Below are 26025 nucleotides of genomic sequence, written 5' to 3' on the forward strand. Positions count from 1 at the left end.
ACTCTCTATCTTCACACTCACAGTGCCAAGCTGTATTACCCTAACACGCAGTGTGCTCTAGCAGTGAGGGTGCTGGATAACAGACATAGAGGATTGTTACCAGTGTGTTTTTGTCTGTTGACAGAGCGTTGGCTTTGAAAGCCAACAACAGTCCACCCTGTGTGTGGTGGACTGTGGATGCCCATAACCTGTGCTAGAAAGAAGGTGGGGGGTGGCATAGCATATTTTAAAGATGAGACGTGTTATTCACATTCCTTAGTGCATCATCTGAGCGTGCTGAGGAAGATGCAAGTAAGCTCTTGCTCCTCCAGATGCCAGCTATTTAGAGAGGCGCACACCAGAAGTTCTGTGGACAGCAGATGACAGAATGCCATGTAGGATGCTCCTTTTTGGCACGGAAAGAAATGTGGGTGCGTGGGTGGGTGAGCGCGTGTGCGCTCAGGTGCGGAATGCGAAGGGCAGCTCCCGAAACAGGAGACAGAAGGGGAGAAAAATGGAAATGGATGAAGGTGGAAATAGCTGCTAAATGCCAGCTGTCCTACTTGGGCAGTGTGGGGTTGATGTCTATAGCAGTCTCAGTACTTTGTATAGTTCAAGTTTAATCTTACAAGCTTTTTATGCATTCGCTTGCTTCACAACAGAGCCTAAACTAGGATGAGGGCTGTATAAACATCTGGAGATGTATTATTTTCGGCTTTAACTAGAAACCAAAGAAAATGCTATAATGAGGCTGATTTATTAAAATATAGCTTGGAAGGAAAAAGAAAAAAAAATCTTCCCCCATTGAAAGCAGAAGTTATTCAGGGACATAATTTCTAGATGAGGATTTTGCAGAGTGCTCTAAGGTTTAGTAGTCCTTCTTGGGAAGGAAGACTCATAGATCCCATAAATAGCAGGTGGATTTGGGAACTCCTCTCCAGTGCCAGGGATCCAGGCTCTAGTGCCCTATCCTGTCAGGAGGGACGTGAGGGTCTGTGTCTCCCGTGTTCCCAAGGGATGCTCTAGCTTCAGACCCAGCAGGCCAGCCTTTTTGCTTACTCTATAGTTGAGTCTTGAATGGTTTCTCACAATGTGAAGTGGCTTCAGCACAAGAGAAAGAGGGGCTGTCAGCTGATTGTTAGGGTCTTTGAGAAGTAGGAAGCTCTTGTGGAAGTGCCTGAAGCAAAGAGGATCAGGATTTTGTACCTGTGTCCCATTTGGCCATGAGCTACTTGTGGCTGTTCTTTGACTATTGCTTTCTTTAGAAGGTACTAATTTTGAATTCATTTGAACTTGAATGAAAGAAGTGTGTGTGGGGGGGTGGGAGAGTAATAGAGTCTCCATTTTCTTAATGAAAAACTCTATGAATAAGATGCATTTTTTGTGTAAGTCAGAGGTAAGAAATAAGGAAAGTTGAACTTGGGAAAATGCAAATGCAGTGAATATCGGACCAATTTTCAAATATGTTCACTTTGTTTTGAAAACTAGATGACAAATAATGGGAATAATCCTTTAATGCGGATCTCAGGCTCCTATTCTAAATGACATCACTTGGATTTCTTTCCCTTCATATTTGCCCTTGATAAGGTTTTGGAAAACCTTGCATGATAGTAATTTTTAGAAAAGCATTTCTAACAGTTAAAGAAATGGTGCTAAGGGTGAAATAATGCACACTCTTACAATGACTGTGGAACTGGTCCTGCTAACACACAAGTTACCTTGGATCCTGCCTCACATCTGAGTGGAAGATTGTTCCAGGACAAAGTCTTCTAACCTGTTTAAATCTAAGCAGTGAGATTTCAGGCTTTTTCTCTGCTTTTGTTTTCCCCAAGAGATGTAGGAAATGTGATGTCTCCCTCCTTTTGAGATTTATTTTCCTGCTACTTTGAACTGTATTGGGTAACTTCTTCCTCTTTTCCCCTGCAATTTCTGTGAAGTGGCTGGCTCTGGTGCTAAAGGAATGTTGCAGGTGGGAAAGGAAGGACAGTCTTCCTGCATTTGTATTCTAGCTGGTCTAGATCTTGGTGCCAGACCTGGATGAGATCTTTTGTTTCCAGTGGAGAATAACGCTCGATCGAAGCGCTGCAGAATTACTCACCTCTGAAGGTTTCCTGCTGCTTCTGCTATTTCTGTCATCCTCTAACTGAAACATGTTTCATTACCATGTATGTGTAGTACAGCTCTAAGGTACTGAAGTTTGTGTCTTTCATACAGTAGCGTTTGGGTCTACTACTCAAAAAACACCCTCTAGCAGTCTTGGTACAAAAGGGATCTCCTCACTGCAGTGTAGCCTGCAGTGAGGTGCTAACAAGCTGCACCTGATGCTTGAGGCCATGCTAGTGTACAAGTGCAGGCTTATATTTACTCTGATTTTCTAAGGAAATGAAGCTTATGGAATCATTCTGGCCATTGCCTCTCTGGTCTACTGGTTCACAACCACCAAATTTGAGAACAGGGTAGAACCCCTTCTTTTCCAGATAGGGCATCTGATATTCAGGGCTATTATTATCTGCACGCTGCAAAGTTCCTGAGGACGCATCCAGTGTGGGGGCGGGTAGTAGTGGGTAATGAACATCTTGGCGCAAGGAAAGATGTTACACCAAGTACCTGTTTGTCTGCCTCCTAGTGCTGTCCATCTCATTTAGGGTTTTTGGTGCCCTGCTCTGAGTCACTCGCTATTGACTTCCGCAAAGGAGAAGATCAGAATACTGAAGCCAAGGGAGCAAGAACATGATTAAGAGTTAGTCATCTTGAAGACCGCTCAGTGCCCTTTCATCCTCAGGGTACTTGCCATGCTTCTGCTGCTACTCTTAGGCAGCCAGTGACAGACAGTGTGTTGCCCTCCTGAGAGCTCGATTTTGGTGACTGAAAAAAAGGAAAGCATCAAGTGGCACAGAGAGGGAGTGCAGTGTGCCATCTAGCTCAAAATGTAGATTTAGCTTTTACATTTTTTAGCTTTAGCTACATTTTTAGCTGTAAAGATCTAGTTGTAACTTAGGGGGTATCTGAAGAGATGTATTCATCTGGGGGGCAAATGGCTTTCATATGACCAAAACAAAGTTCAGAAGGTATGGAAAGGTGGTCCCGTATGTGACCTGCCTCTGTGGGTTACACTGGCATTTTCCTGTATTTCCCCTTCTTCTGAATTCTTTGACAGTCTGAGGAAGAGATAAGAGGCTGCAGAGAAGGAAAAACAAATATGTGTGCATGTGTATGTGTTTGCATAAGTCTGACTACTTGAAACATAATCCCTGCATCCCTGTCAGTAGCTTTCCCCCTGGCACTACAATGAGCAGCTGGAGTTGTTGGTCTCATCCAGTAAAGAGCCGACGTCGGCGTTGGGAGCAGTTTGCGCCTTATCTGTTGCGTACAGCCTATCAGTAAGGGAGCGCGTTGCTCCTTCTCCTTTCTTTCTGCTTCCAGATTTTCCTGGCTGCCTAGCACTTAACGCAGCTGCCTTCCTGATGTTTGCACTCGCTCTGGGGTTGGTCTCCGCAGCTCCAGTGGGGTTTTATTGCTGCTGGGTGCCTTCCTCGCCTCCCCCCCACACACGTTCCTCCTCATGTTGCGCAGCTTCGCGAGTGATGGGTAATGGGGAGTGCTGAGTTCAGGAGAACGGGCTTTTCACATCCACGTGGCTGGTGCTCGCGCTGAATCACAGGCAGGATGGGGAGTTTGACAAGACAAGGAAGCTGCTGGTGTCTCGGGAGACTGCGGCTCTGGAGGAGCCTGTGGGGTGGAGTGGAACTGGAGACCCCACGGAAGGGAAGGAGGGTGAGGGGCCTCTGCAGAGATAGGGCCCTCTTGAAGGTTTCATACCCCTTCATTTAGTCTCACTACTGAGCCCTTGTTTAGCTTCTCTGCTGATGACCAAATATCTTGAAGTGCTGTGCAGATGGGCTTGAGGGGTTTCGCTCCTGCCTGCCTCGTTTGTTCGTGTGGGTGCCATGGGGGCCAGTGAGGGGTACGAGGGCCGTCCTCGGCACAGAGCAGGTAGTTGATGCTGAACCACCCCTGAGCTAAACTATTGCAACTCAGTGCGAGTGACCTGCGCTTCCCTTCTGGAAAGATGTATCAAAATATTAACCAATCTAGAAGAAAAACACTTAGGATCCTGTGGATCAAGGTGATCAAAGGTGGATCAATGGGATTTTTCGAGCAAGTTCCCCTTTTCTGCAAGGGAGACAAAAGTCGTACAAGAATAGTAAACAGTCTCATTTGTAAGCAGCATCACGAAATAATTGTTCTTCTATGTGCACTGCTCATGGGACTTTTTCTAGAGACTGTATCCAGACTGGGGTATTGCACTTCAAGAAAAGTGGAGTTATTTGGAAAAAGTGTCTAGGAAAATGGACAGTTTAAAAAAGGATCTCAGAAAAGTTTTAAAATATGTATTTCTTTCTCTAGAGAAGAGGGATATAACAGCAGTCTTCAAATATACAAAAGGTAATTACAAAGAAGGGCATATTCCTAATGCAATAGGACAAGAAGTAACGGACAGCAGTGTTGCAGCTGAGTGTGTGTGTGCATTCATAAATACATATGGATCAGTGAATCGGAGGTTGCTATGATGGGATTAATTACAAGGCTGCTAAATCAGCCTGGATTTTAACTTCAAAGCAAACTTTTATTAAATTCATTTATTAACCACACACTTTGTTAATGGTTAGTTCTTTATTATTATTTACCACTTCATGAAAACAAGATTAGTCTGCAGCACAAATGAACAGTGAATATCCAGTACCACAGAGCCGCTGCTGTGCGGTCAGCCCGGTCCTCGGTGGTGTTAGTTGCAGAGGTCAAGGTGGTCAGGCCCGAGAGCCCTTTGGGAGAAGTATGGCAGGGTCTGGAATTGAGGCAGACTTATTCTTTCTTACACAGTTGTATTGTTTCAATGTCTTATGTTTTAATGCTACCTGCCCCACATCCAAAGGGGAGATCTCAATTGCTAGTAGTAGTACTTGTCTTGTTTTGCCAGTCTTCCTGTGTATTTAACAGGATTCCCTGCCTATTTGCTTTCTCTTCTGTGTATCTTGCCCCTTACGTTGAAGCTTTTTGTTACTCCAGTGCCTCCTGTGAGCTACTAAGTGTTTCCTATTTGCTCTTTTGGGGGTCATGTTGTGCACACAGTTATGAGAAATGCTTATTCTTGTCATCGCAATGTTGCAACATATTTATATGTGGTTCTTAGTTACACTATTTTGGTACACATACACTTGGGCTCAGAACAAGCTCATATTAATTACATCCTAATTAATACACTTGCAGTTTATAAATGTCACAAGCCACAGCTTTGCAGCAGATTCTCAAAAATGAGAAAGAAAAGATATCTAATGATAAGGAACGTTAAGCACAGGTGTGTATTGCTGGCAGAGGCTGTTCATTATTGCAAAGTATATGGCATTACGAGGGATGTTGTAGGTTAAGTTCATTCTGTCTTATGGCAGAAAGGGCTAGATATCCTCTCAAAGTTCCTACCTATATTGTTTATGAGCCTGGTTACTCGGAGGAAAAATTTCTACCCTGAGAGCAAATGGACTGTGTCCAGTGTACCAGACCACCTAAGATGTGAAAATGTTGCTTGCTTTGGATGAGGAGATGGCCATCTAATGGGCCTCCTGTTTCTAGGTTGGTTTTCCACAGGCCGAGCAGCATGGGCTTTCTCAGGGTTAAAAGCAGAAGACTCCTTCCCCACAGTCTCTCCCTTTATCCTTACGTTTTTCAGCTTTGGCTCCTCTGACCTCCTTTTTCTCTTCATCTCCTGCACAGTGACAAGGTATACATCTTGGGAAATTACACCCATCAGCAGCTCGCACGGGAGCAGGCCTGGCCGCGGGAGACGCTTCACTCTTTGTCTCACTAGCCGTGAGACACTAGTGTCATTGAAAGATTTTTCCCCTACATCCTGCTCTGCTCTTCCTTCGATTCTCTTGTCAGCATTCGGGAGACAACAGCAAACAGCAGTCACCTGGCAGTTATTGCTGGGATATGAACAGGTGATTACAGCAAGAGCCAGGCAAGATGATAGGTGGGAGAGAGAAGAGAAGCAGAGGGGAGCGTCTGCACAGTGGCTATTAGAGACCTCTTTTGACTAGAACAGAGGCCAGTTTACAGGAGCAAAAGCAACTGTGTTTTTTTCCATCTTTTCCTTTCTACATCAGGAAGATTTTTTTTTTCCTTGAGTGAAAAAAGAAAATGAGTCTCCCTTTTGCTGCCATGGGTAAAATTAAAATGGTCTCTTATTTATTTCCTATTTATTGCAGCAGATAACTTTATTGCCTGTCTCTTTCTAATTCATTCTTTCAGGTGCCACGTAAGTATTAGAATTCAGGGCTCATCAGGAATAATTTTCCAGCAATTTTCTTTCACACGGAGAATCTGTGACATAAATGGTAGTGCTGTGGTGTTGATATTTAGCACTTGTGTGTGTGTGCAGTGCTGGGCTGGTTGACCCTGGAGGCTGAAATCCTTTATTAACCTGCAGCCCAGACAGAGCCAGGACACGGGTAGGTCACACGCTCTGCCGAGGGGTCTCTCCTCTCGCTGCCCCGGGCATGGCCAAGGGCCAGGGCTTGTGGCAGCCTGGAATGCCAGGCAAGGCTCGTGCCCGGAGCAAGGTGTGCTCGTGTGCATTTGCCTCCCTAAGCACAATAACTACTGTCATCAGCAACTACTGGGGTCACTTGCTGGGTGTTAATGCTAGAGATGAATTTGGCACAACATAAAATCAACCTAATTGCAGAGTTGGTTAAAAAGCCTGCTACCTCTCCAAAGGTACTTTGAATAGCGATAGAAAAGAGTTCAGTGAAATCCATCAAGTTTCTTTGTCTCAGTGATGATTGCATTGTTATCTTAGTGGCAGACCACCCCGATTCCTTCCAAGCTAGCTGTTCTTCTAATTTCTTTAATATTTTAGAGACTGCTAAGACTTTTAATATAAAAGCACATGGAAAAGCACATGGAAACAGTACAATTAGCAGAAGTAGTCGGTGTTTCTCCACCTGACAAGATGTGAGCAGCTTTGATTGAGCCTAGCTTATCCTGAGTGTGAAGGGAGGAGATGCAGCTCCAGCCCTTCCTGGAGGGGAGAGCGGTGCAGCCACGAGCATCACTCTTCCCGGGTGAGCTTGGGAGCCTTTGAGGCTGCTGCCAGGCGTGTGGGAATCCGCCAGCTCCTTATAGTGCAGCATCTGTGCGTCAAGGAACTACCAGGTATTTGAATGACAGGAGTTCCTCATGATGGAAGTACAGCGAACCTAGCTATTCCTTACTCATGCAAAGTAGATCAGTAATCACTATGTGGTGGGTGGGACCACAGTGTTAGAGGAAACTTCCTAATTTCTAGAGGCAACTTAAAGATGTTTGGGGCGGGGGGGTGATGTGCAGATAGTGCCAGGTACCTCTGTAGTGCATGTGGACAACATGAGAGGCAGAATTCTGAGTGCAGGGTTGAAAGCAGCTGTACAAGTCACTCCCGTATTGTCACCACTGCTGGTACCACAGCCTTTTCATTCTCATAGGTTCACAGACAAGCAAGATGAAACCAAATAGGCACAGTTGGATTGCAAAGCTGGCCCAGCAGACGTTGGGTCATGCCTTCCTTCCCAGCAAGTCCGTAAGCTTTTCAGGGAAGGATCTGTCTGCTTTTGTATATTTATATAGTGCTGAGTGTACTGGATTCTCTTCTATTCATTACTGTAGTAAACGTGGCCAATTCTAGCATGTTAGTGTCAATTTGAATCAAGTGCTGAGATTACTTTTTTTTCCAATTACAAATTGACTAATGCTTATCAAAATAGGATATACTGTTGTATTTATTTCTCCTTGCAAATTTGTGCTTACTTGTTTCCACTACTGTAGGATTGGAAGTGTGAAATCTTAGAAAATGAAACTTTGCAAGATTTCTTGCCATTAAATTGGACACTTGATGGAACGGAATTTGTGTGTCTCGTCCTCTGTCAAAGCTCGCAATGGTAACTATTGCCTTGGGCTAACTTACTGCTAGACCAGGCTAACTGTAATCAGCTGGCATATCTCTTCTCATAAATGAACATCAAGGGCTTGATCTCCTTCACTGATGTCAGTCCACTGGCTGTGTTGCATTTACTCACCCTGACATAAATGAGAGTAAAACTAGGACTTAAAGCTTCTGTATTAGTTGCATATTGCGAACTAGGGTACACTAAGACAGCTGGAAAGAGGTTAGGGACAGTCCTGGGCCACAGGTAGCACGTAGGTATATTCTGCTGCTTTTGTAGGTTAGTGGACTTAGTGGTAGGTTAGTGGTTAGTGGATGCTAAAGAAGTGCCCAGAAGCCCTGAAAATAGATTGTTGTTCTGATATAGAATAAAAGGGAGAATCCTGGCGACTGCGGCTGCCTGGTTGTATGCAGCAGACATGTCCTATGGCAGCAGCTTTGCCAGGGATCTTCAGACTGTTCCGGGGCAGTCCTCCCCTCTCCCTTGGGATGAGAGGATCCTGCCCATTCTGTGCCTTGCTGGGTGTTACCTGTCTGGTGAGCCTGCCTGCACAGAGGTGGCTAGGATGTGCATGGAGGGCACTATAGACCAGTCTCAAATCAGTTAATTCTTCCTGCAGTGCTTATAAACTAAAAGCATTTTGGTCACTGCAGTCCTCAGCAGTATTTGAAGTAGCTTGCTAAAGACAAAGGTGTCTTAGGCCAGTCCTAAGCCCTCTGAAGTGTGCAAACCTGCCTGTTGTTTAAGACTCTGTTTTAAGATTGTAAGTGGAAGCCGTTCTCATCCTTCTTGCAAAAGTACTTTTAAGAAAATGAATGGGACTATTTTGAGCTGTACAAGAGACAGTTGGATTTTGGGAAAAGCTTCTGGGTTGCAGCCTGCTCTAGCTTACCTGATTCTCTTATTATTTAGCAATGGCCTGGTTAATGCCAAGTCTCTAGCCTAGTCTCTAGCAGGTGGGATCAGAGCTGTTCATCCCTCTGCCATCTCCTGTACTGCTAAAATCTAATAGAGATTCTCCTTTGGGTCCAGTTCTAGGGATCTGTGATTTTTAGAAGCAAGTTGATTGTCTTTTTGGTTCAGAGTGCAGCAAAGTAATTGACTGCTAAGACGTAATAGGAAGTAGAAAGTGAGACTTGCTGGCATAAATAAGAATGCAAACTTTTCCTAAACTCTAAATCAACTGGATCTCTTTCTCTTAAAACTAAAACTTCATTTCTGTAGAATATGGTGTCCTCCATTTTTCCAGTAAAAGAAACAGCTCTATAATGAATAAAGCTACTTTCCTCACATCTGGAGGAGGCCAGTTGGGATGAGAACCATAGCCCTTTACAGCACCCATCCCAGTTTGAAAGATGTAAGGGCATTTACATCTCTGTTTATACAGATGAGCAGAACTAATTGGAAAATAATGTCTATTTTAAAGTAATTCTCTTGGAACTAATGTTGTTGGAACTTCTGGCAATTAACTTCCTCCTGCTACGGAAAAGGAGAAACTGCAATTGAGATTTGCCCTCTCCCTGCATTGGTGCTGCTAAATAAATGAGGTGTCTGTGAATTACAGTGCAGTAAATATATCTACTGACACCTAATAAAGCAAGGCAGAGTGAAGTTCTAGTACTTTATGGTGTCACCGGAACCCTGTGATGTATTTATAACCACTTTGCAGCTTTTCTTTTTTATTGTTATGTTTATGTTGTAGTTGTGCAGATTGGCTGGTTTTTGCCTTTCTCCCCTTTACGCAGGGCAGTTTACCCAGGTGGTCTGTAGCAAAATAAGGTTGGTGGGCAGAGCTCAAACAGGGAGCCTCAGCACCACAGGGCCAGCGGCTTCCAGTTCAGAAGCTGCTGGGTGTCCCTGGTTCAGGCCAGGGCACCTTGAGGTGATGTTGGTCTCTCTCGTTTATCCCCAGCCCTTGAGTCCGGTGTTTACTGGCACCTCTGTTTGTGGGGAGGGGTTGGGGACAGAGCATGAGAGCTGAGGGAAAAGTAGCAATGGCTCATTTTGTGTCTTGAAATTTATTTTTGTTGAGCGCAGCCCAAGACGTGGAAGATGTGATTGGGGCAAAAGTAGGAAGAGAAGATAAGGTTTGTGAGGCTATTGAGTTGTACTTGAGAGCCAGGGGGTGGTGGAAGGCTGTCCTTCAGCCAGGGTGTCAAGGAAGGACACTTCTGTTGGTTTTCTCTTTCAGCAACAGGCCAAGAGTTGTGGGGGAGAAGGGGGCTGTCTGTCCAGGTCCTCTGCTGTTTCCCTCAGAGCTGTACTTTCTAAGGCATTCATTTTTTGTATGTATTAATGAAACTTTCACTGCTGCCTTCCGGAGGAGCAGTATCGAGTCCTCAATTTTCGGATCTGGAGTCCCTTTTCAGACATTGATCTTGTAATTGATGTGTGTGTCCTTCTGGTAATGCTGTAGCCAGAGAAAAGGTAAAATGATGGGGATGCAGAACTTCATTGCATCCTGAAAGTAGCTGGGTTGGAAATGATAACTACATGGGTCAGACCAGATTTTCGGTGTTTTCAAAATAAGCTATTAGGTGATTCCTATTTGTGTCTTGGCAGAGCTCGAGGCTGGGAACAGTTGTCTTGCAAAGCTGCCCCTGTTCTCTGCCCTCTGCATCTGCACCACAGCCTCCGGCTGCATGGCGTGTGCTGGGGAGAGCTGATGCTCATAATTTAAGTTGAAAAATGGCCACCAAATCAGCCAAATGTGTAAGCTAACAAAGGGTACAAGAAAGAATTAGGAATCTTGGTCCCCATTCAGTTGTGCTCTGTTCCCATGCCTATCAATCACTCACTGACATAACCCCCTCTCTCCGTTTCCTTATCTGCGGAGTGGCAAACTAAAACCTAAAGCTGTATTAATAAAATACAGCTTCATTAATAAAAGATGTGAAAGCACGCAGAGATCTTTGGGTGACAGGTGTTGGATAAATTTGAAACTAATATTCTTGCTTTTCAGCTTTACCATCTGCAGTCATTGATTAGCTCTGGCAAAACACAGGAATATTTCTGGCTGCTCTAGCCATGGATTTAGATGACTTAAAACTCCAGCAAAAGTTACTAGAAGATAAATTAGAAGCACATCAGGCTCAGGTAGAAGGTGTAGGACTCTGGGTGGTCATTACAGGTTAGTGATGCTTTCCCTGTACTCAATCAAAACTGATTTTCCAAGAATACTGGCTGGAGGTTCAGTGTGAGGGAATTAGCCTGTGAAATGAGAGGAGCCAAGCACATTCTGATGCGGGTTTGTGTGTCTAGGGCCAGGATCCCGTGCGAGGAACTAGCTTCGTGGCTGTAAACAGATTTATTGCACCAGGGATAAGTGAAGGAGAGGGAGGCAGTGTGATACAAGGCAAGTCCCCGGGCTGCCTCCTGCAAAGCTCCCTCTTTGACTCCCTGCGTGGTCTTGTGCAAATCGCGTTGCTGTCGGTGCCTGGGCTCACCCGCTGTGTCTGCAGGGTTTCTACCCTACCTACTATCATTATTTATTTTTTATGGGCTAAAAACTCTGGCGGCAGCTCTCGCTTCCCGAGATTTACAAAAAAACAATGAACAGGTTCCGTTTCGATGGAGCCGGGGGCGCTTCCCGAGCCCGGACCCGCGGCGGGGCCGCTCGCGCCCGGCGTCGCTCGCGCCGCCTCAGGGCCGCCGCGGGCGGCGGGAGCGGCGGGGGCGGCGCCGCCCCGCCCCGCCCGCCGCCAGCCAGTCCCTCTGCGCAGAGCCGCGCCCGCCCCCATTGGCCCCGCCGCGCGCGCTCATTTGCATGCGGCTCGCCCATTGGTGGAGCCGCGCGCCCCGCCCGCGCTTCACCTGCGCCGGCGAGTTGGGCGCACTTGGCGCGCCGGCCGCCAGCAGCCGCCCCCGGCGCCGCCGGCCCCGCTCCGCGCCGAGCCGAACCGAGCCGAGCCGCCCGCCTCGCCTGCCCCGCAGCACCCGCCGGGGCCCTCCCCAGCCGCGCAGCGTTCACCGGCTTCAGCGCTCGGCCGCCCGGATCGAGGATAAACCCTCCCGCGTCTCTGCGCGCGTCTAGCAGTTCTGCGTTGCAATACTTGCTAGTGGAGAAGCGGCAGAAACCCCTTGGAATTGGGATAAAGATCAAAATTTTACCTGGGGTCTCTGGCTTTTTTTCCCCCTTCTGTTTCCTTTTTAATAGTCTGGCTCCAACTAAGTGAGAGACAGGGCTCTCAGGCAGGGAAAAGTCCTCAAGGAGCCCGTGATGCTGGAGGACCCTGGCAAGTGAAAGATCCAGGATTCTCGTGCTGATATGTGTGGTTTTCCTGCTCTCTCCTGGAGGTTCGTCGCAGCCGCGGGGGCCCCGGCACGGTAGCTGCAGCCCTGGGAAGCCGCGCATCTGGTTCCTCCGCGTGCTGTTACTCACCTTCCCCCTTCCCTCCCCTTCCCTTCCCGCACACGCGCGCTCCGGCACAGCCGCACGCTGCCGCTTGCCCTCCTGGACACACACGCGCGCCCGAGAGCCTCGGAAGCGGCTCCGCTCTCTGCTAGCATGGGTCCCTTGGCATCATGAACCTTCTCCTTGCTCCCCGGCTGGAATTCAAACTGCCCAGCTGTAGGTGCCCTGTGCCTTGACCATGCACCTGAGAATAGACCCCAGCATTTGCCCGGGACGCCGCCCCGCCTGGACCCTGTGGATGTGCTCCCTCTTTTGGGGATGTATCGTCAGCCCTGTGTGGAGTTCCTCTAACGTGGCTTCTTCTGCCTCCTCTTCCTCGTCTGTCTCTCAGGCTCAGTATGAGCATCACTTCCACGGCAGCAAGCACCACTCTGTGCCTATCTCTATCTACCGCTCCCCTGTCTCCCTCCGAGGAGGACACGGTGGGTTCCCGCTATCGTTTCTCTTTAACCTTCTCGCAGAGCAGCTGGAGCAGCAGCGGGACCGGGCGCCCTGCGGATGGCGCGTGCGGCGGGGGGGGGGGGGGGAAAGGGGGGTCTCGGCCCCTCTCACTTGCTCCGGTAACTCTCCTCCCCGCTTTACCCCCTGCTCTTCCCCGACACCCTCCTCGCAGCTCCGAGGACGGGCGGCTTTCGGCGCCGGCTTCCCCGCGGGTCCCCTGCAGGGTGGGCGCCCTGGGGCGCGCGGTACCACGTGCACCGCGGAGAGGGTCCTGCCTCGGGTCTGCTGCTCGCTCCCGGCGCTCGTCCCGCGCGGGGCTCCGCCGGCGGGTGCGGCCCTTGGAGCAGAGCATCTCCTCGCCGGGCCGGGCTCTGCCCCGCGGGCTCTGCCCGCTTAGCTGGAGCTGTCCAGCAGCTGAGGGCACGCGAAGGGAGGCCGGCAGCTCCTGCCTCCCTGCATGGTGCCTCCTAGTTAGCGGCTTCCCGGGAAACCCAGCAAGACGAAATACAGGGAGTGTGTTTCAGTACAGGCAGCAAGGGAGGAGAGAGGGTCTGTGGATGCAAAGGAAGAAGGGATTCACGAGCATCCACGTGCTGAGCAGTGCTCAGCACCTGGGCCAGGGCTGGCTCTGCCTGGGCCTGCCAGGAGGAGGTGGCCCTGGGGCTCTCGCTTGCCTCCCCCATTGCCTCCTCTCCCCATGTCCCTCTGCTGGGCGGTTCAGGCAGGCTGGGACCTGTCCCTTTCCAGCAGGACTGCCGTTGACAGGGACAAGTTCAGTTGTGGTGTGAACAGCACAGCAGCAGCTCTGCTCTGCCCCCATCAAGGCCAAGGTGGTGCTGGATTGCACAGGTGACTTCTGGTTCTGCTCTCACACCCTGCCTGGTACTTCCCCTCTCTTTAAGCTTGATTCTCCTGTAGCTGTTCTTTTTGGGAAATCCCTTGGGATAGAGACTGGCTGGTCTCTGCATCACTCACCCTACTGCCTCACGTGGTCCTTGCACCCTGTTGCAGCTGACAGCAAACGTGATGCTGATAATTATTAGCTGATAACTTAGTTTCACGTGGGCAATGCTTAGCACATAGCTTTGGTGACTGCTGGCATGTTACTGCTTCTCTTTCTATGCAGGCTCTTAATATGTTTTACTTGGGTATATGAGCCTTGAGATTGCAGTGGGGGTTTGCAAGGCTGATGAGTGGCAGTTTGCTGCCACTTCTGTGTGCAAACCTGGCCCTGCAGCTCCGGCCTGACCCCTTTCACCCAGGGCGATTTCTGTCCTGCAGTGCCCTGGGCTCTGCGCTGTGGGAGCTCCTGCAGTGCTGCCCACTGCCTCGCGCCCACGACCCCCGGCGGCTCTGCCGGAGCATCCTCGGCTAGTGCGGAGCGGCTCTGCTGCGCTCAGCCGTCCCCTGCAGCGCCTCTTGTGCCCCCGAGCCCTTCCCGCTGCAATGCGCCCTGCACCGGCGGTGCTGAGACCCCTCTGCAACCCAGCCCGAGCACTTGTCGCCCTTATCGGAGATCCCTCCTTTGCTGTTCCCATTGAACTCCTCATAGTGCTGCTGCTCACCCCAGCTCTCAGCTGGGATACTCTTGGCTCTAGTATCTCTGCACGCGCGTTATCCTAGTGTCTACTGCAGCCCTGTCATGCAGTGTTTCCACCTGCTATCCCGGGGCTTTCCTCTCCCTTCCTGTCTCCTGACCTGTTCTCTCCTTGATATCTGACACTGGTCCTTACTCATCCTGGTGGTTGTTGCGGTTTTGTATTCTCAGGCCCTGTGTAGATGTGACTTTCTAGCCAATTGAGTTGTTCTTTGATGGCAGCAGATAGTGGAGTTGGACTCTTGGTCACCTGTGAGTAAAGGAGGGAAGGACATCACAAAATGCCGGGGTGGTTATCCCTGGTTTAACAGGCACAGAATAGTCTGTGGGGGAGTTCTGGTCCAGAAATTATAGTTCTTTTCTCCTTGATGACTTTTCCATCTCCCCTGAAAACCCAGCAAAGCCTTATCTAAGAGCCCAGTGCAAAAGCTGTTATTAAGTTCAGTGAGAGCCACACTTTAGTCAGTGTCCTCATTGCAGTAAGGAATCAAGAGAAATGGAGAGCTCGAGCTCTGGGAGCTGAGGCCAGCACCTAAGGCAGTAGGAGGCTTTTTTTCCTTTCCTGATCATGGCATATAGCAAAGCTGGCATGGAACCCCCTCTGGCCATGAGTAAAGGGAGAAGAGAGAGAGAAAGAGACCGCTAAGACAGCTGGTCTTACAAACATGCACATGGTTTGTTTTCTGTTTTCTTTCTCTGTTGCACAACAGAGGTCCTTGCATTTGGATCTGTGACAGTGCTCAGGAGTCAGATCCCAGGCAGGCCGTGTGCTCCCCACGTTTGCTGGGTTTTTGGTTTCCTTAACTGAGAAATGAAGAATTTGCTCTGACTCCTGCCGCATTCAGTGGCTACACTCCCGCTGGCTCCAGAAGGAAACGTGTCCAGGGCTCTGGTCACCCTGCCGTGCTGGTGTCCATTCCCACAGTGTCAACCTTCTGGGTTCAGATTTGTGACTAATGGGATATCATTTTTTCTTATTTAGCTTGGTAGTTCTTGATCTATTTGGAGTAGCGTGTAGATATGTAAAACAGAGGAAAAATAAACATCTCTCTAGCAGTGGGCGTTTGTTTGGAAACTGTTCAGCCCTCCTTGAAAATCAGTGCCAAACCTTCCTTTGGCTAACCTGGAGCAGCACTGGGCATGGATCTGGCCATCATCGTCGCGTTGGAGGTGTGAGAGTTAATTCTGAAATCACCAAGCGGGTGCTTGCCAGTAGGTGAGCCACAGCCTGCAAATGCAAAACTTGGCACAGCTCTTCCCTCAAGGAGAGAGTCTGGTAACAGGTTTTCCTGCCTGTCAGCAGGTGAGCAAACCTGGCCAGGCAGAGAAATCCTGTGAGTCAGAAGAAATCTTTCTGTGTACGCGTGAGAAGCTTCCCAGACTGGCAAAGTCTTTCTTAGAGAACCATTAGTAGGGAAAGCTGCTGTTTCTCTTTGTTACAGCAAGGACTTTATAGACAGGCATGGAAAAAAGAGATAAAAAAAAAAAGAAGAAAAAAGGAAGGAAATAAAGCCATGGAGCACTTTGGACTATGTTTATTAAAAGCCTAGATGCACTGAATCCTTCTTCTTCCCCATAGTTATTTAGCACCCTGCTGGGTCAGTTGCTTCCCAGGGCCTGCAGCAGTGGCTTTGCTGCCCCTCTTTCCCTGCCTTCATTGCCTCAGCTGCTGAATAATGCATGTCTCTGGTTGACAGATAAAATTAAGAGATTTGTGTGTGTTTTGTCTTAGTGATGAATTAATTAATTTGCTTTCTCCTTTTCTCCTCCAGCTGCGTTTTCTCTCATGCTCTGTGATGGATGGGGATCAGGGGTGCACGGAGCTACGTGCGATGCCGTGTGCGATTTACCCTGGCTGGCAGGGGCAGCTGGGGCAGGAGCCATGGGCCTCAGGGCATTGGGGCATTTTTATTTTGTTGGGTGTTTTTTTGCTTTGCAAGGCTGGTTCAAGCTGTTGAATGAAAGACAGCAAGAAGTGAAGGTTGTTATGAAGACTGGCAGTGAGGAGTCACCAGTTCCAGGCTTCAGTCAGTTTGCAGAAGTACTGTCTTCCATGGGAAGAATTTTTTTTTTTTTTCTGTTTAGCAAATGATAGTGAGCATTTGGACAAATGAGTATTTCCATGAAATAGGCAGGTATCCTGTAAACTAGTGTTAAAGCTTCCCACACACAGCTGTGACAATGTACCCGCTATCTAATAAGCATATCCTACTCTTTGCAACTCTTCCAATGTGACCTTTTTCTTATCTTTAGCATCTTATTCCGGTTCTGCCTTCTCTATAAAATAGAGAACTAATTCCTGATCCCTGGTACCAAGCCAGGACCCCTTTGTCAGCAGCTGGTAGCCCTAGTGGAAGGGAAACATCATCTTCCACAAAGCAGTAGGTGATCTGTTAAAATTAAATCAGAGCTTAAATTAGGGTTGCAGTCCAGATTTGTCAAAGTGAAAAGCTAGAAACCTTATCTACTTTCTGTGGCTGCTCTTGGGCCTGTGTAAGCAGTGGAGCTGGCTTTTTGGAATGACTAGGGATTCTCCACACCTGAGTGTTTAAATTCCCTTTCTCAGACATATGAGCAGTGACCATTATTTTTAAAGAATGGCCAGGTTCATTTAAATTGTCTCAAGTTGGATATCCATAAGTTAAAACACTCCTCTCATTAGTCATCTTTATTTTAAGTTGATCATAATTGAGTTTTGCTCCCCTGCAGCAAGTCCCTGTAGATCTTTGGAGAAAGTGCAACATTTGGTAGATGAGCATGTGAAAACTGAGTACAGGAAGAGATTCCTATATGACTTTTTGCATTCCTTTTGTATGAAAGATTCTAACCAGGTACTTTGGCTTGTTATTCTGTTGTTTTAGGCCATGCCTAATATCTGATGTTCCTAACTAGGATTGTCTTGTTTTGATCCTCAACATAGTGGCATAAGTTTGTTCATCTGATACTTGAACCTGTGAAACTCAGTGATCTGGTGAGACTTGGACCAAGAAAAAACTCATCCTTTTCTGACCTGTGTCTTGTTTTAATCTATGTCTCTGTGCCCTTTGAAACACTGCTCAATCCCATGCTGCTGCAGTTATGATCTCATAGGAAATATGTTTTTAAAAAAACCCTCCACTGATAGATACTGTGATAGATTCAGTGTCTCTCAGCACGTATTGCAAAAGTGGGAATGTTAGTGGCAAGTTAGAATTAGATCAAGGCTTTCTTGCTCCTTAAGTTTCCTTTTCAGCATATTCCAGGGGAGGTTGCTTCTTTATTATTTCTGCTTTTGGATAACATAGCCTGACTTGTCAAGGAACTGCCACACTCTACTGCAAAGGTGACTGTTTCAAAGACAGATGAATGATCCTGCTATATAGTTTGTATAGGCATTTGAAGTTGTAAAAAATACTGAGATGTGTGACTCAAGCTACACAGTCAGAACACTGCAGAATGACAATAGTTCTTTTTATTAATATTCCCATGTAGCCAAAAAAAAATGTATTTTCTTAAGGATGCTGGCCACTTTTATATGCTTTTCTTCTGTCTTTGGTCATAGTGTAAAAATATATGTTTGAACAATGTTACGTAATGTGCTGATGAAAGATCAGATTCCTTCCACAAAATAAAGGACACTGTCCAAGTCACACTAATATAACACTGTAAATATCAAGGCAGTGCTCAGGTGGAGGCTGGTAAAATCCCACAGTTTGTCATACAAAAGGTTACTGGTGAAAGAAGTGAGGATTATAAATGCAAGGAACATAAGCTTTGCCTGGGATATATACCAGGTAACCACTCTTGTGCTTTTCCATGTCTATATGCTGTGATTTAAGGGGACCAACTCTCTGTTTAATTGCCTGGTATGATAGTCCTACGCTGCTTGGGAGTCTTTTATTTTTTGGTGGTTCTTTTTTTATTGCTCTGTTGAGTTTGGTCACTATGAAGAAATCACTTGCACCAAAAACAAAAGGGTGGCTTTGATGTTGAGGCTTGACCTCTGTCTCTCTGTGTAACCTTGGTGAAACATCATCCTCCTCTCTGTTATCTGTGAAATGAGGATAAAACCATTTATATGCCAGGTGGGCTGAGGAGCATCTATGCGCTTTGAGATCCTTGTCAGAAGAAATAGACAGAAAACATAGATTTGCACAGGAATGTATGAAATCCCAGTATTCTTCATGGGCTTTTGAAGTCAGGGCAGCTTAAAGAAGGGCCGGCTTTGACCTCTGCTTGAAGGAGAGGGCAGACCCCAGGGAATTCTGCACGCAGAGCTTGGAGACAGTTTCCCTCGTGGCTCTAAAGCCTGAACGAGATGTCGTGACAGTTGCCGCTGCTGGTGTCTTCAGGGGAGCCGGGAGAGCGTTTCCGCTGGAGCGGCGGCTGCTCCGAATCCCGGGGGGCACCCGAGCAGGAGCCGGCGACTCCCACAGCTCCCTCGCCGCTCTCACAAATTGCTTCTCTCATGCTCCGTGTGTGTATGTGGTGTTTTTGCACATTAAAACATAACTATCTATACCCGGAGTGACTTTCCCCCAAACTATGAATTTAAAGTACTTCCGACATTGTCTTTTAGAATTTGAATATCATTATATGCTTTGAGTGGAAATTGTGGTTTTTGCTACATAAGAGACTAATGGAAATGATCTGCCTGTTCCTGTAGTTTACAGATTATACGCTTTAGATCTGGGGATGTATATTTAGGCTGCTTTTCTGGATGGTATATTAAAATGGAAATGAAGTTGGTGTGAGCTATAGTGGTTGCTAAGCATGAATAGCAGGTTGATAAAGGACATTACTAAATTGATCTAGTGTTAAGCTTTACTTCAACGTCTCTTACTTTTGCACCTTTCATCTTTTTGCATTCTTGATGATGGAGAAGAGGCAGGTAAAAAGTATTTAACAGCTTGCTGAGGGCTGTGTGCCTGCAGAAGCTCGAGGGACGAGGCGAATGAATCAGAGAACGTGAGATGTTGCTAAAAAAAAAAAAAAAAAAAAATCATTTCATGTATTCTGTGAATATCATGGGGTAAAGAATCGGGAAAGACTTTGTTCTATGGAGAGCTCTGGAAAAGAATACTGTCAGGCTGACTTACCTTTTATTTGCCAGCCAGAGTAAACTGCAGAGTAAATAGGTTTCCAGCATATACCTGGAATGTGATTTTTGGATTTAGAATGAATTCAGCTTATCTACATCAAGCAAAGAGATGAAATGATTGAGTGGAGAGAGGAGGTGGAGTTTGTTTTTCCTGACAGTTTGTCCTTCCGTGTCCCACCAGGCCAAATCTGCTGATACTCTTTTGGTTCCCTGCTCTCCTGCTGCAGTGTCCCCTGGGAGGGCTGGGCGCCTGGTGGCTGCCCATGGTCTCTGGCTCCAGCAGTGAAGCTCCTGCTGCTCTGGCTGCCTGGCCTCCACCAGCAGAAGCTTTGCAGAGGGCTTGGCTGGAAACGGCCTCGGCTGGTGGTTCTGCAGGTTGGCTGGTTCTCCTCCCGGCGCTTCAGTGCTTTGGTGAACTCTGCTATCGGTGAGGACTTCCAACCATAGCCTGAGGGGAGAGCAGCATGGGGAGTTCTTGGATAGGGTTAGGGGGCAGCTAAGAGTTGGTTAGGGAGAGAGCAGACAGCTGTGTCAAGCACGCTGGGCTTGGACGCTGTATCTCCTTATCTCACTAGGGATCTGCATCTGTAGTATATGCAGACTTTGGGAAGCTAAATCTACGGGTGTTTTATTGCAGTTGAGAAGGCAGCACTACTGATTTTGTCAAGGGGAAAAACTGATTTCTTAAGCGTATTTTTTGTGATGGCAAGTTTTGCAGAGTTTCTGATCTGCCTACCTTCTGCAGGCTTAGTGAGCAGGTTTGGCTAAAATAAGAAAAGACCTAGAACTGTTGTCAGAAATGCAAGTAGCTTTAAAATATATATATATACACACATATATATATATATAAAAATATATATATAAAAAAAGAATAAAAGAGTTTGACTTATGTGATCCAGGTATTGTGTTGCCCAGCCTGTAAGTAGAAAATTGGTTCTGCCAAGTTCTGAGCTTGGCTGTCTGGAGTGCAGAGTTTCTCACTGTCTGGTCAAACGCTTGAATCCAGGTGTTTATTGGATTGAAACCTCTGAATTTCTTCTACTTTGTCTTCTGTGACTTCTTGGAATTATAAAGTTAATCTGAACAAGTTTTACTCTGAAGATTGCTGGAACTGTCCTGAGCTGATAGCTTTATAGAAATATTGTCTGGTCTACAAGTGATGGGGGTATCTTACTACCTTGAGAGATGAAAGTGGAAAAATAGGTTAAAAAATGTTATTTTTCCACTTTCTTTCATTAGTTCTTTAGTCACCTATTTATTAGTAGTCCATCTTATGCACTTCTCATTTTGTTTATTCTCCTGATAATTACAGTGTTTTAAACTGTCACAGAAGAATTTATCATTCTCTGATGTCCACTGAGTGCATACTTAGAAATTAAGTATTTAGGAACACGGGTGGTCTGGACAGAACCTAGAGAAAATCCTGAATGTGGGTGACACATCTCTGGCCGCCTGCCTCCTTAATGTCTCTGCAGCAATTTAGAAGAACCTACCCTCCCACCCGCCACGATCACCATGTCTTTGCAGTTAAGTGGCGGATGCCACAGCTATTTGCAGTTTTCCTCATCTTGATACTGTGTCTGCAGTCCAGCATATTTCCTTCAGAGAAGCTTTGCAAGTTACTGATGGCTTTGAATGCCTTTTTACTTTCCATTAGCTCACTATGGAGTCTGCTCTCCATCCTGGCCCCTCGTGTGTTCAGAGGCAATGCCTCTGAGGCAAGGAAAAGGCAAAGAAATTAATTTTTTTTTGAGAAACGTGAGAAACGTGCTCATTGCCCTATGAGGATGAGAAAACCACTGTTTGGGCACCTCAGTGGGAACTTTTGCTGTTCATGTCAGTGAAGCCAGGTCCCTCTTTGCAACAGGCACAGTGTTGAACAGGTTCTTCTAGAGCAGCAGCAGTGATCAGAACTGAGGAAAAGAAACCCCAATTTTTATCTGTTTATCTATCTGTTTATTTCTAGCTCTACCACTGACTTACTGTGACTTTACCATGGGGAGATTTCCTTTTGTTGTCGCACAGTAATGCTGTGAATATTGAGTCTCCTTACATCCCAGCATAGCTGATTGGAGAGAAGTACTGTAGGGTTGTTCTTTCCTAGAATCCTGGAAGGAGATTCTCAGACTTCAGCCAGGATATTTGGTCCTTTCAATTTAGGCAACATGACAGTATTATATCTTAACATAATGCCAGAGGTCCTGGGAAATCATGGAATCACAGAATGATTGGGTTGGAAGGGACCATTAGAGACCATCTAGTCCAACCCTTCTGTTCGAGCATCCTTGTGATTTCCTGAGAAGACTACACATCTTCCCATGAAGCCACTACTGTAATGAAATATTTGTCCTCATCTGAAGAACAGAGAGACAGAAAGAAATGAGGAATTTCTGGGCTCTCTAGTTAAATATATAGTATTTTAAAAATATAAATAATAAAAAAATAGTAATAGTAATATATAGTAATAGTAATATATATAGTAATATACAGTAAATATATAGTATAGTGTGTGTGTGTGGTTTTTTTTTCTTTGTTTTTTCTCTGGGCCTACCTCATTTTCTGATATTAGTGACTGTTTAATGTGTTGCCTCAAGAAGCATTAGGAACATGTATTTTTGTCTTTGTCTGACTCTAGGGTGATTTTCTACAACAGCCACCCAAAGAGTTGACCACTTCAGCCTGGCCTGTGCTTTTAGTGTCTTCATTTGCTCCTCCTCTTTTGCCACAAGTCAGACGTTACCTGCAACTGCTCAACCAATTCTTTTTACCAAAATTTGTGAACTAGGTTATTGAGGTGATTTCAGCTAGCAAGGGAAATAAGAGGGGAGGGAGAGAAGAGGAGGAAGATGGAAATTAGTCTCAAGTGTAAATCAAGCAAGGGTAGAATTCCTGTTCTTTTTTCTCTTTAATCAAGAGTAAAGGAAACAAGGATTATCAGAAGAACCGTTAAAAATCCAAGTAGCTCTCAACAAAAGACACAGAAAACTTGAAGCTGGTTTGAAAAAATACAGTGTCCAAGTGAATAAGAAGGAAATGAAGGAGTAGCAGAGTCCATCAGCAGAGCTGCCCTGTTGGCTATGCCTGGATGTGAGCTGGGGGATGCTGTTACACTTTGAGGAAGGTCTAGAGTCTGCCTCTTGCCCACCAGAGCACTGGGTTGCTGGTGGTTGGTGCGCAGGGTGTGTGTCCCTGCTCTGTATAGGCACAAGTATTACATAGGATAGAGGAGGAAGAGCAGTTCTGTGCAAATGCAATGACTGATTGGTGGGGGGTTTTGTTTGGGCACTTTTGTGAGTCTATGTAGGGATATAGGTAATATTTCTCCTTGGGGAAACTTGCCTCAATTCCAAAGTATTATCTGTTTTTTACTTTTCAGCTGAAGTTTAGGATTATGTGTAATTCATTTCCACAGGGAAGCTGAGTTTAGACTCAGAATATTTCCTCCTGAATACTGAGTGGAGGCAAAGCTATTGCATCCCAGGGAACTCGTTGTTGCTCAAGGGACCATCTTGCAGCAAACCTCTGTATCCAGGGTAGATTTCCTGTTAGATTCAAGGCACCTTCTAGTCTGCTTTAGTTCCTGGCCTGCATGTGTCTGAACTTGCCAGTGTTTGCAGCAGCCCTGTTTAGTCAAGAAGTTTAAAATATGACAATAGCAAATGAATCCCTGATGCGATATCACAATGCAACATCAGGATTTGTTGGTATATTACATGGACAGTTTGCTAGTATTTTCTTTTTATAACTCCATCTAAAATATCTACAAAAATTTAAAATGATAGTATATAGTTATTTATCATTTATATAATCCTAATATAAGTCCCAAATCAGTGACTGTTTCCTGCAAAAAGGAAGACTTCTAACATGTTCACTAGTAATGGGTAGTCATTGAAAAAGGAATTTGCAGACTTTTTGGAACTTTTTTAGAATTTGCAGAACTTTTTTGATCTCCTGACATGCAAATTTAGGTTCTATGAATTTGCTGACAAGGGAAGCTGTAAGGAAATGATTTGAAGCACTACAGTCTTACAATAGCAAAGATGCGTGAACAAAGATAATGTTTGGTTCAAACTACAGTTGACTCATGGATTCCTTGGGTAATCTCTGAAGGACAGGACTTGGCAAATATATGATTTGGAAAACGCACTGATTTAGAAAATTCACTGATAAATTCTATATTAGAGTTGAGGTTAACAGGGGACTAAACTGCCCCGGAATGCTCTGCTGCAGATAAACTCACAGTCCAGTCAATGAAATGTCAGCACCGATTTTGGTTAGATGTTGATACACAATTAGAAGAGACATTTCCAACCTGAAGGAAGAAATTAATCACACAAGATGATAAGAATTGCCATACACACTGGTCCATCTGGTCTGGTATTCTGTCTCTGGCAGTGGCCAGTGCCAGATGCTACAGATGGAAGGGAATAACCTCTTTGATGCATTTAATTGTGTATCCCAAGGGAGTTTTTTCTCCCTTGACCTCACAAATGATGATCACCTTATGCTGTAAAGAACTGAGAATGAAACTCACTGCAGTTTTATCCTAATTACTATATTTTCACATACCATTCTCATTCATAAGTCTATTTTCTAAGATAGATTTTTTATTAGCCATTTTTATATCACTATCTCAAAAGCATTTTATGTAGCTTCTTAGAACATCACTGCAGTGATAGAGGGTAAGCATCTAGTTTTTCTGTTTCTTGTTCTAAGAACAGAAAATGGAGCACGGAGAGGGAAAATAGCTTGCTGAGTCAGATGCTCTTGCCACATTTAAACAGCCTGAAGTCCCTGGGTTTGCTGTTTTCTGTCACTCCACTCTAGGCCCTCAGGTGCCTCATCAGTAGGCTTAGGAGGTTAAGAGAGTTCAGGCTATCTGAAAGTGGCTGTGCACGGAGTCAGAGCAGACAAAACAACCTGGCACTGGAGGTGCCTGGCCCACTGCACTGCTCACATGGCCTTTATTCTGCAGCAAGGCTCTGCTTCTGGCTAGGATTTCCTCCCAGAAATGTATCAGTAGGGGAAGGAGGCACATGCATAGGCTGACACTACTGAGAAGTGTTGGTTGTCATCCATGTACTGTTTGACTGATTAGTGCGTGTACCTTGAATCTAATGCATTTCAAATGCAGCTGATTTACTCTCTTGTGAGTCCATCATCATTTTTCAGTGCATGTATACTAGGTCTTCCTGGAAGCTTTTGCTCATTGCACAAATACTCTAGTGTTGGTCTAGGAATGGTAGCAAAAGTGCATGGTTCTCCAGCTCCTCAGACAGAATTTTCAGGCAGAAGAGTAAATTGTCTTTGAGGAAATCTGTGTGTGTGAAAATCCTGCCTCCTTCTCTTGCTAATGGCACTCTGCATCTCTGGGTTGGAATGTGCTTTCTGCATACTGTGTCTATGCACGTGAATAGGCAACTGGGTTTATAGGTGTGCAATAAAAAAGCCCTCAGCTAAATGCTGCCAGAACTGTTCTGTCTTCAGCCTCCAGCTGTATGAAGTTATCTGTGTTGTCTGTTCTCAAATAGCCGCTGCTATGTTTCAGCTGCTTTCCATGGTGCAGAGAGGTGACTCCTTTCCATTACGTATTTTCTTCTCAACTCATGCAAAATTTGAGTTTCTTCTAACTCAACTCAACTTTGAGTTTCATGCTCCCGAAGAGCAGCTTTCAGTTGAGATTATCCCATAGGGAAAGAGACAGAGGGGTCTAAGCAGCAGCTTAATAAGGATTCAGTTTTGACCTTGCCCCCTGCTATAGCTCTGGATAGATGTTTTCCTCCCTGCATGCTGTGAACTCCCCGTGGGTAACACAGAGTTGAAACACTTGTTTGTTGCCTAGTGGTTTGTGAGGCATCATGATCCCGATCCTACTTTCACAGCTTCAAACTGGAAGACATTTCATGTAAAGACAAATATGGCGGGTAGCAGAGCCCTCTCAAATGGCTAGAGATGGCCTCTGTTCACTTGTCAGCAGTTTTGCATAGCTCAAGAAATAGTTGAATCCTACAGATCTTGCTTTCAGCCTTGGCCAAAGGGTGATAGAGCATGCACGTACATTGTGCCAGCCCCTGGATGAAAATCTTTGTTGATCTCTTGCATTTGTCAGTTGGCAAGCCTCATCAGCTGAAAAGGAACATGAGCCTGGGCAGAGTAGCCTTTGCTCGGGTGTAACCTAGGACATGACTGAGGATGGTGACATGAAATGAAGACCTGACCGAGGTCATGTGTTCAGGATTTCTTTTTTTCTTTTTCTTCTTTATATGAAATGAGACAAAAGAACCAGCAATGAAAATGTTGGCCTGGATATTTCAGAGATTTCAAAGAGGGTCCAAGTGCTTTCTGTCGAGAGCTACTGCTCTAGGGAGATGGATCACTTCTTAATGCGAGATACCCAAGAACCCAATGCAAAATTACTGTAGTACAGAGTCCTTCCTCTGTGTGTGTGCGCACACACACACACACACACACACCACATATATATCTTTGCTTCTGACTTATAACCATCTGCAGGGACTTCTACAGAAAGCCATTA

At 46.0% G+C, this 26025-nt stretch overlaps 1 protein-coding gene across 3 annotated transcripts in view; it reads left to right on the forward strand.

Annotated features, from left to right (window-relative positions):
* The window catches only part of NRXN3 (neurexin 3), an 826423-nt gene that overhangs the window by 472956 nt on the left and 327442 nt on the right, over positions 1-26025 (forward strand). Inside the window, exon 1 of one of the 3 annotated variants that reach the window (XM_026048285.1) lies at positions 12039-12794. The exons of 1 other annotated variant lie outside the window; for it this stretch is intronic. In XM_026048285.1, coding sequence (XP_025904070.1) covers positions 12551-12794 — 244 coding nt within the window. In that variant the 5' untranslated portion in view covers positions 12039-12550. Of the gene's footprint in view, positions 1-12038; positions 12795-26025 lie in introns of those variants that run through there. One more of the 3 variants, XM_026048284.1, reaches the window with a different exon arrangement.

Source organism: Nothoprocta perdicaria, unplaced genomic scaffold, assembly GCF_003342845.1.
Source record: "Nothoprocta perdicaria isolate Ctin4 unplaced genomic scaffold, notPer1 scaffold_53, whole genome shotgun sequence".
Classification (NCBI taxonomy): Eukaryota; Metazoa; Chordata; class Aves; order Tinamiformes; family Tinamidae; genus Nothoprocta; species Nothoprocta perdicaria.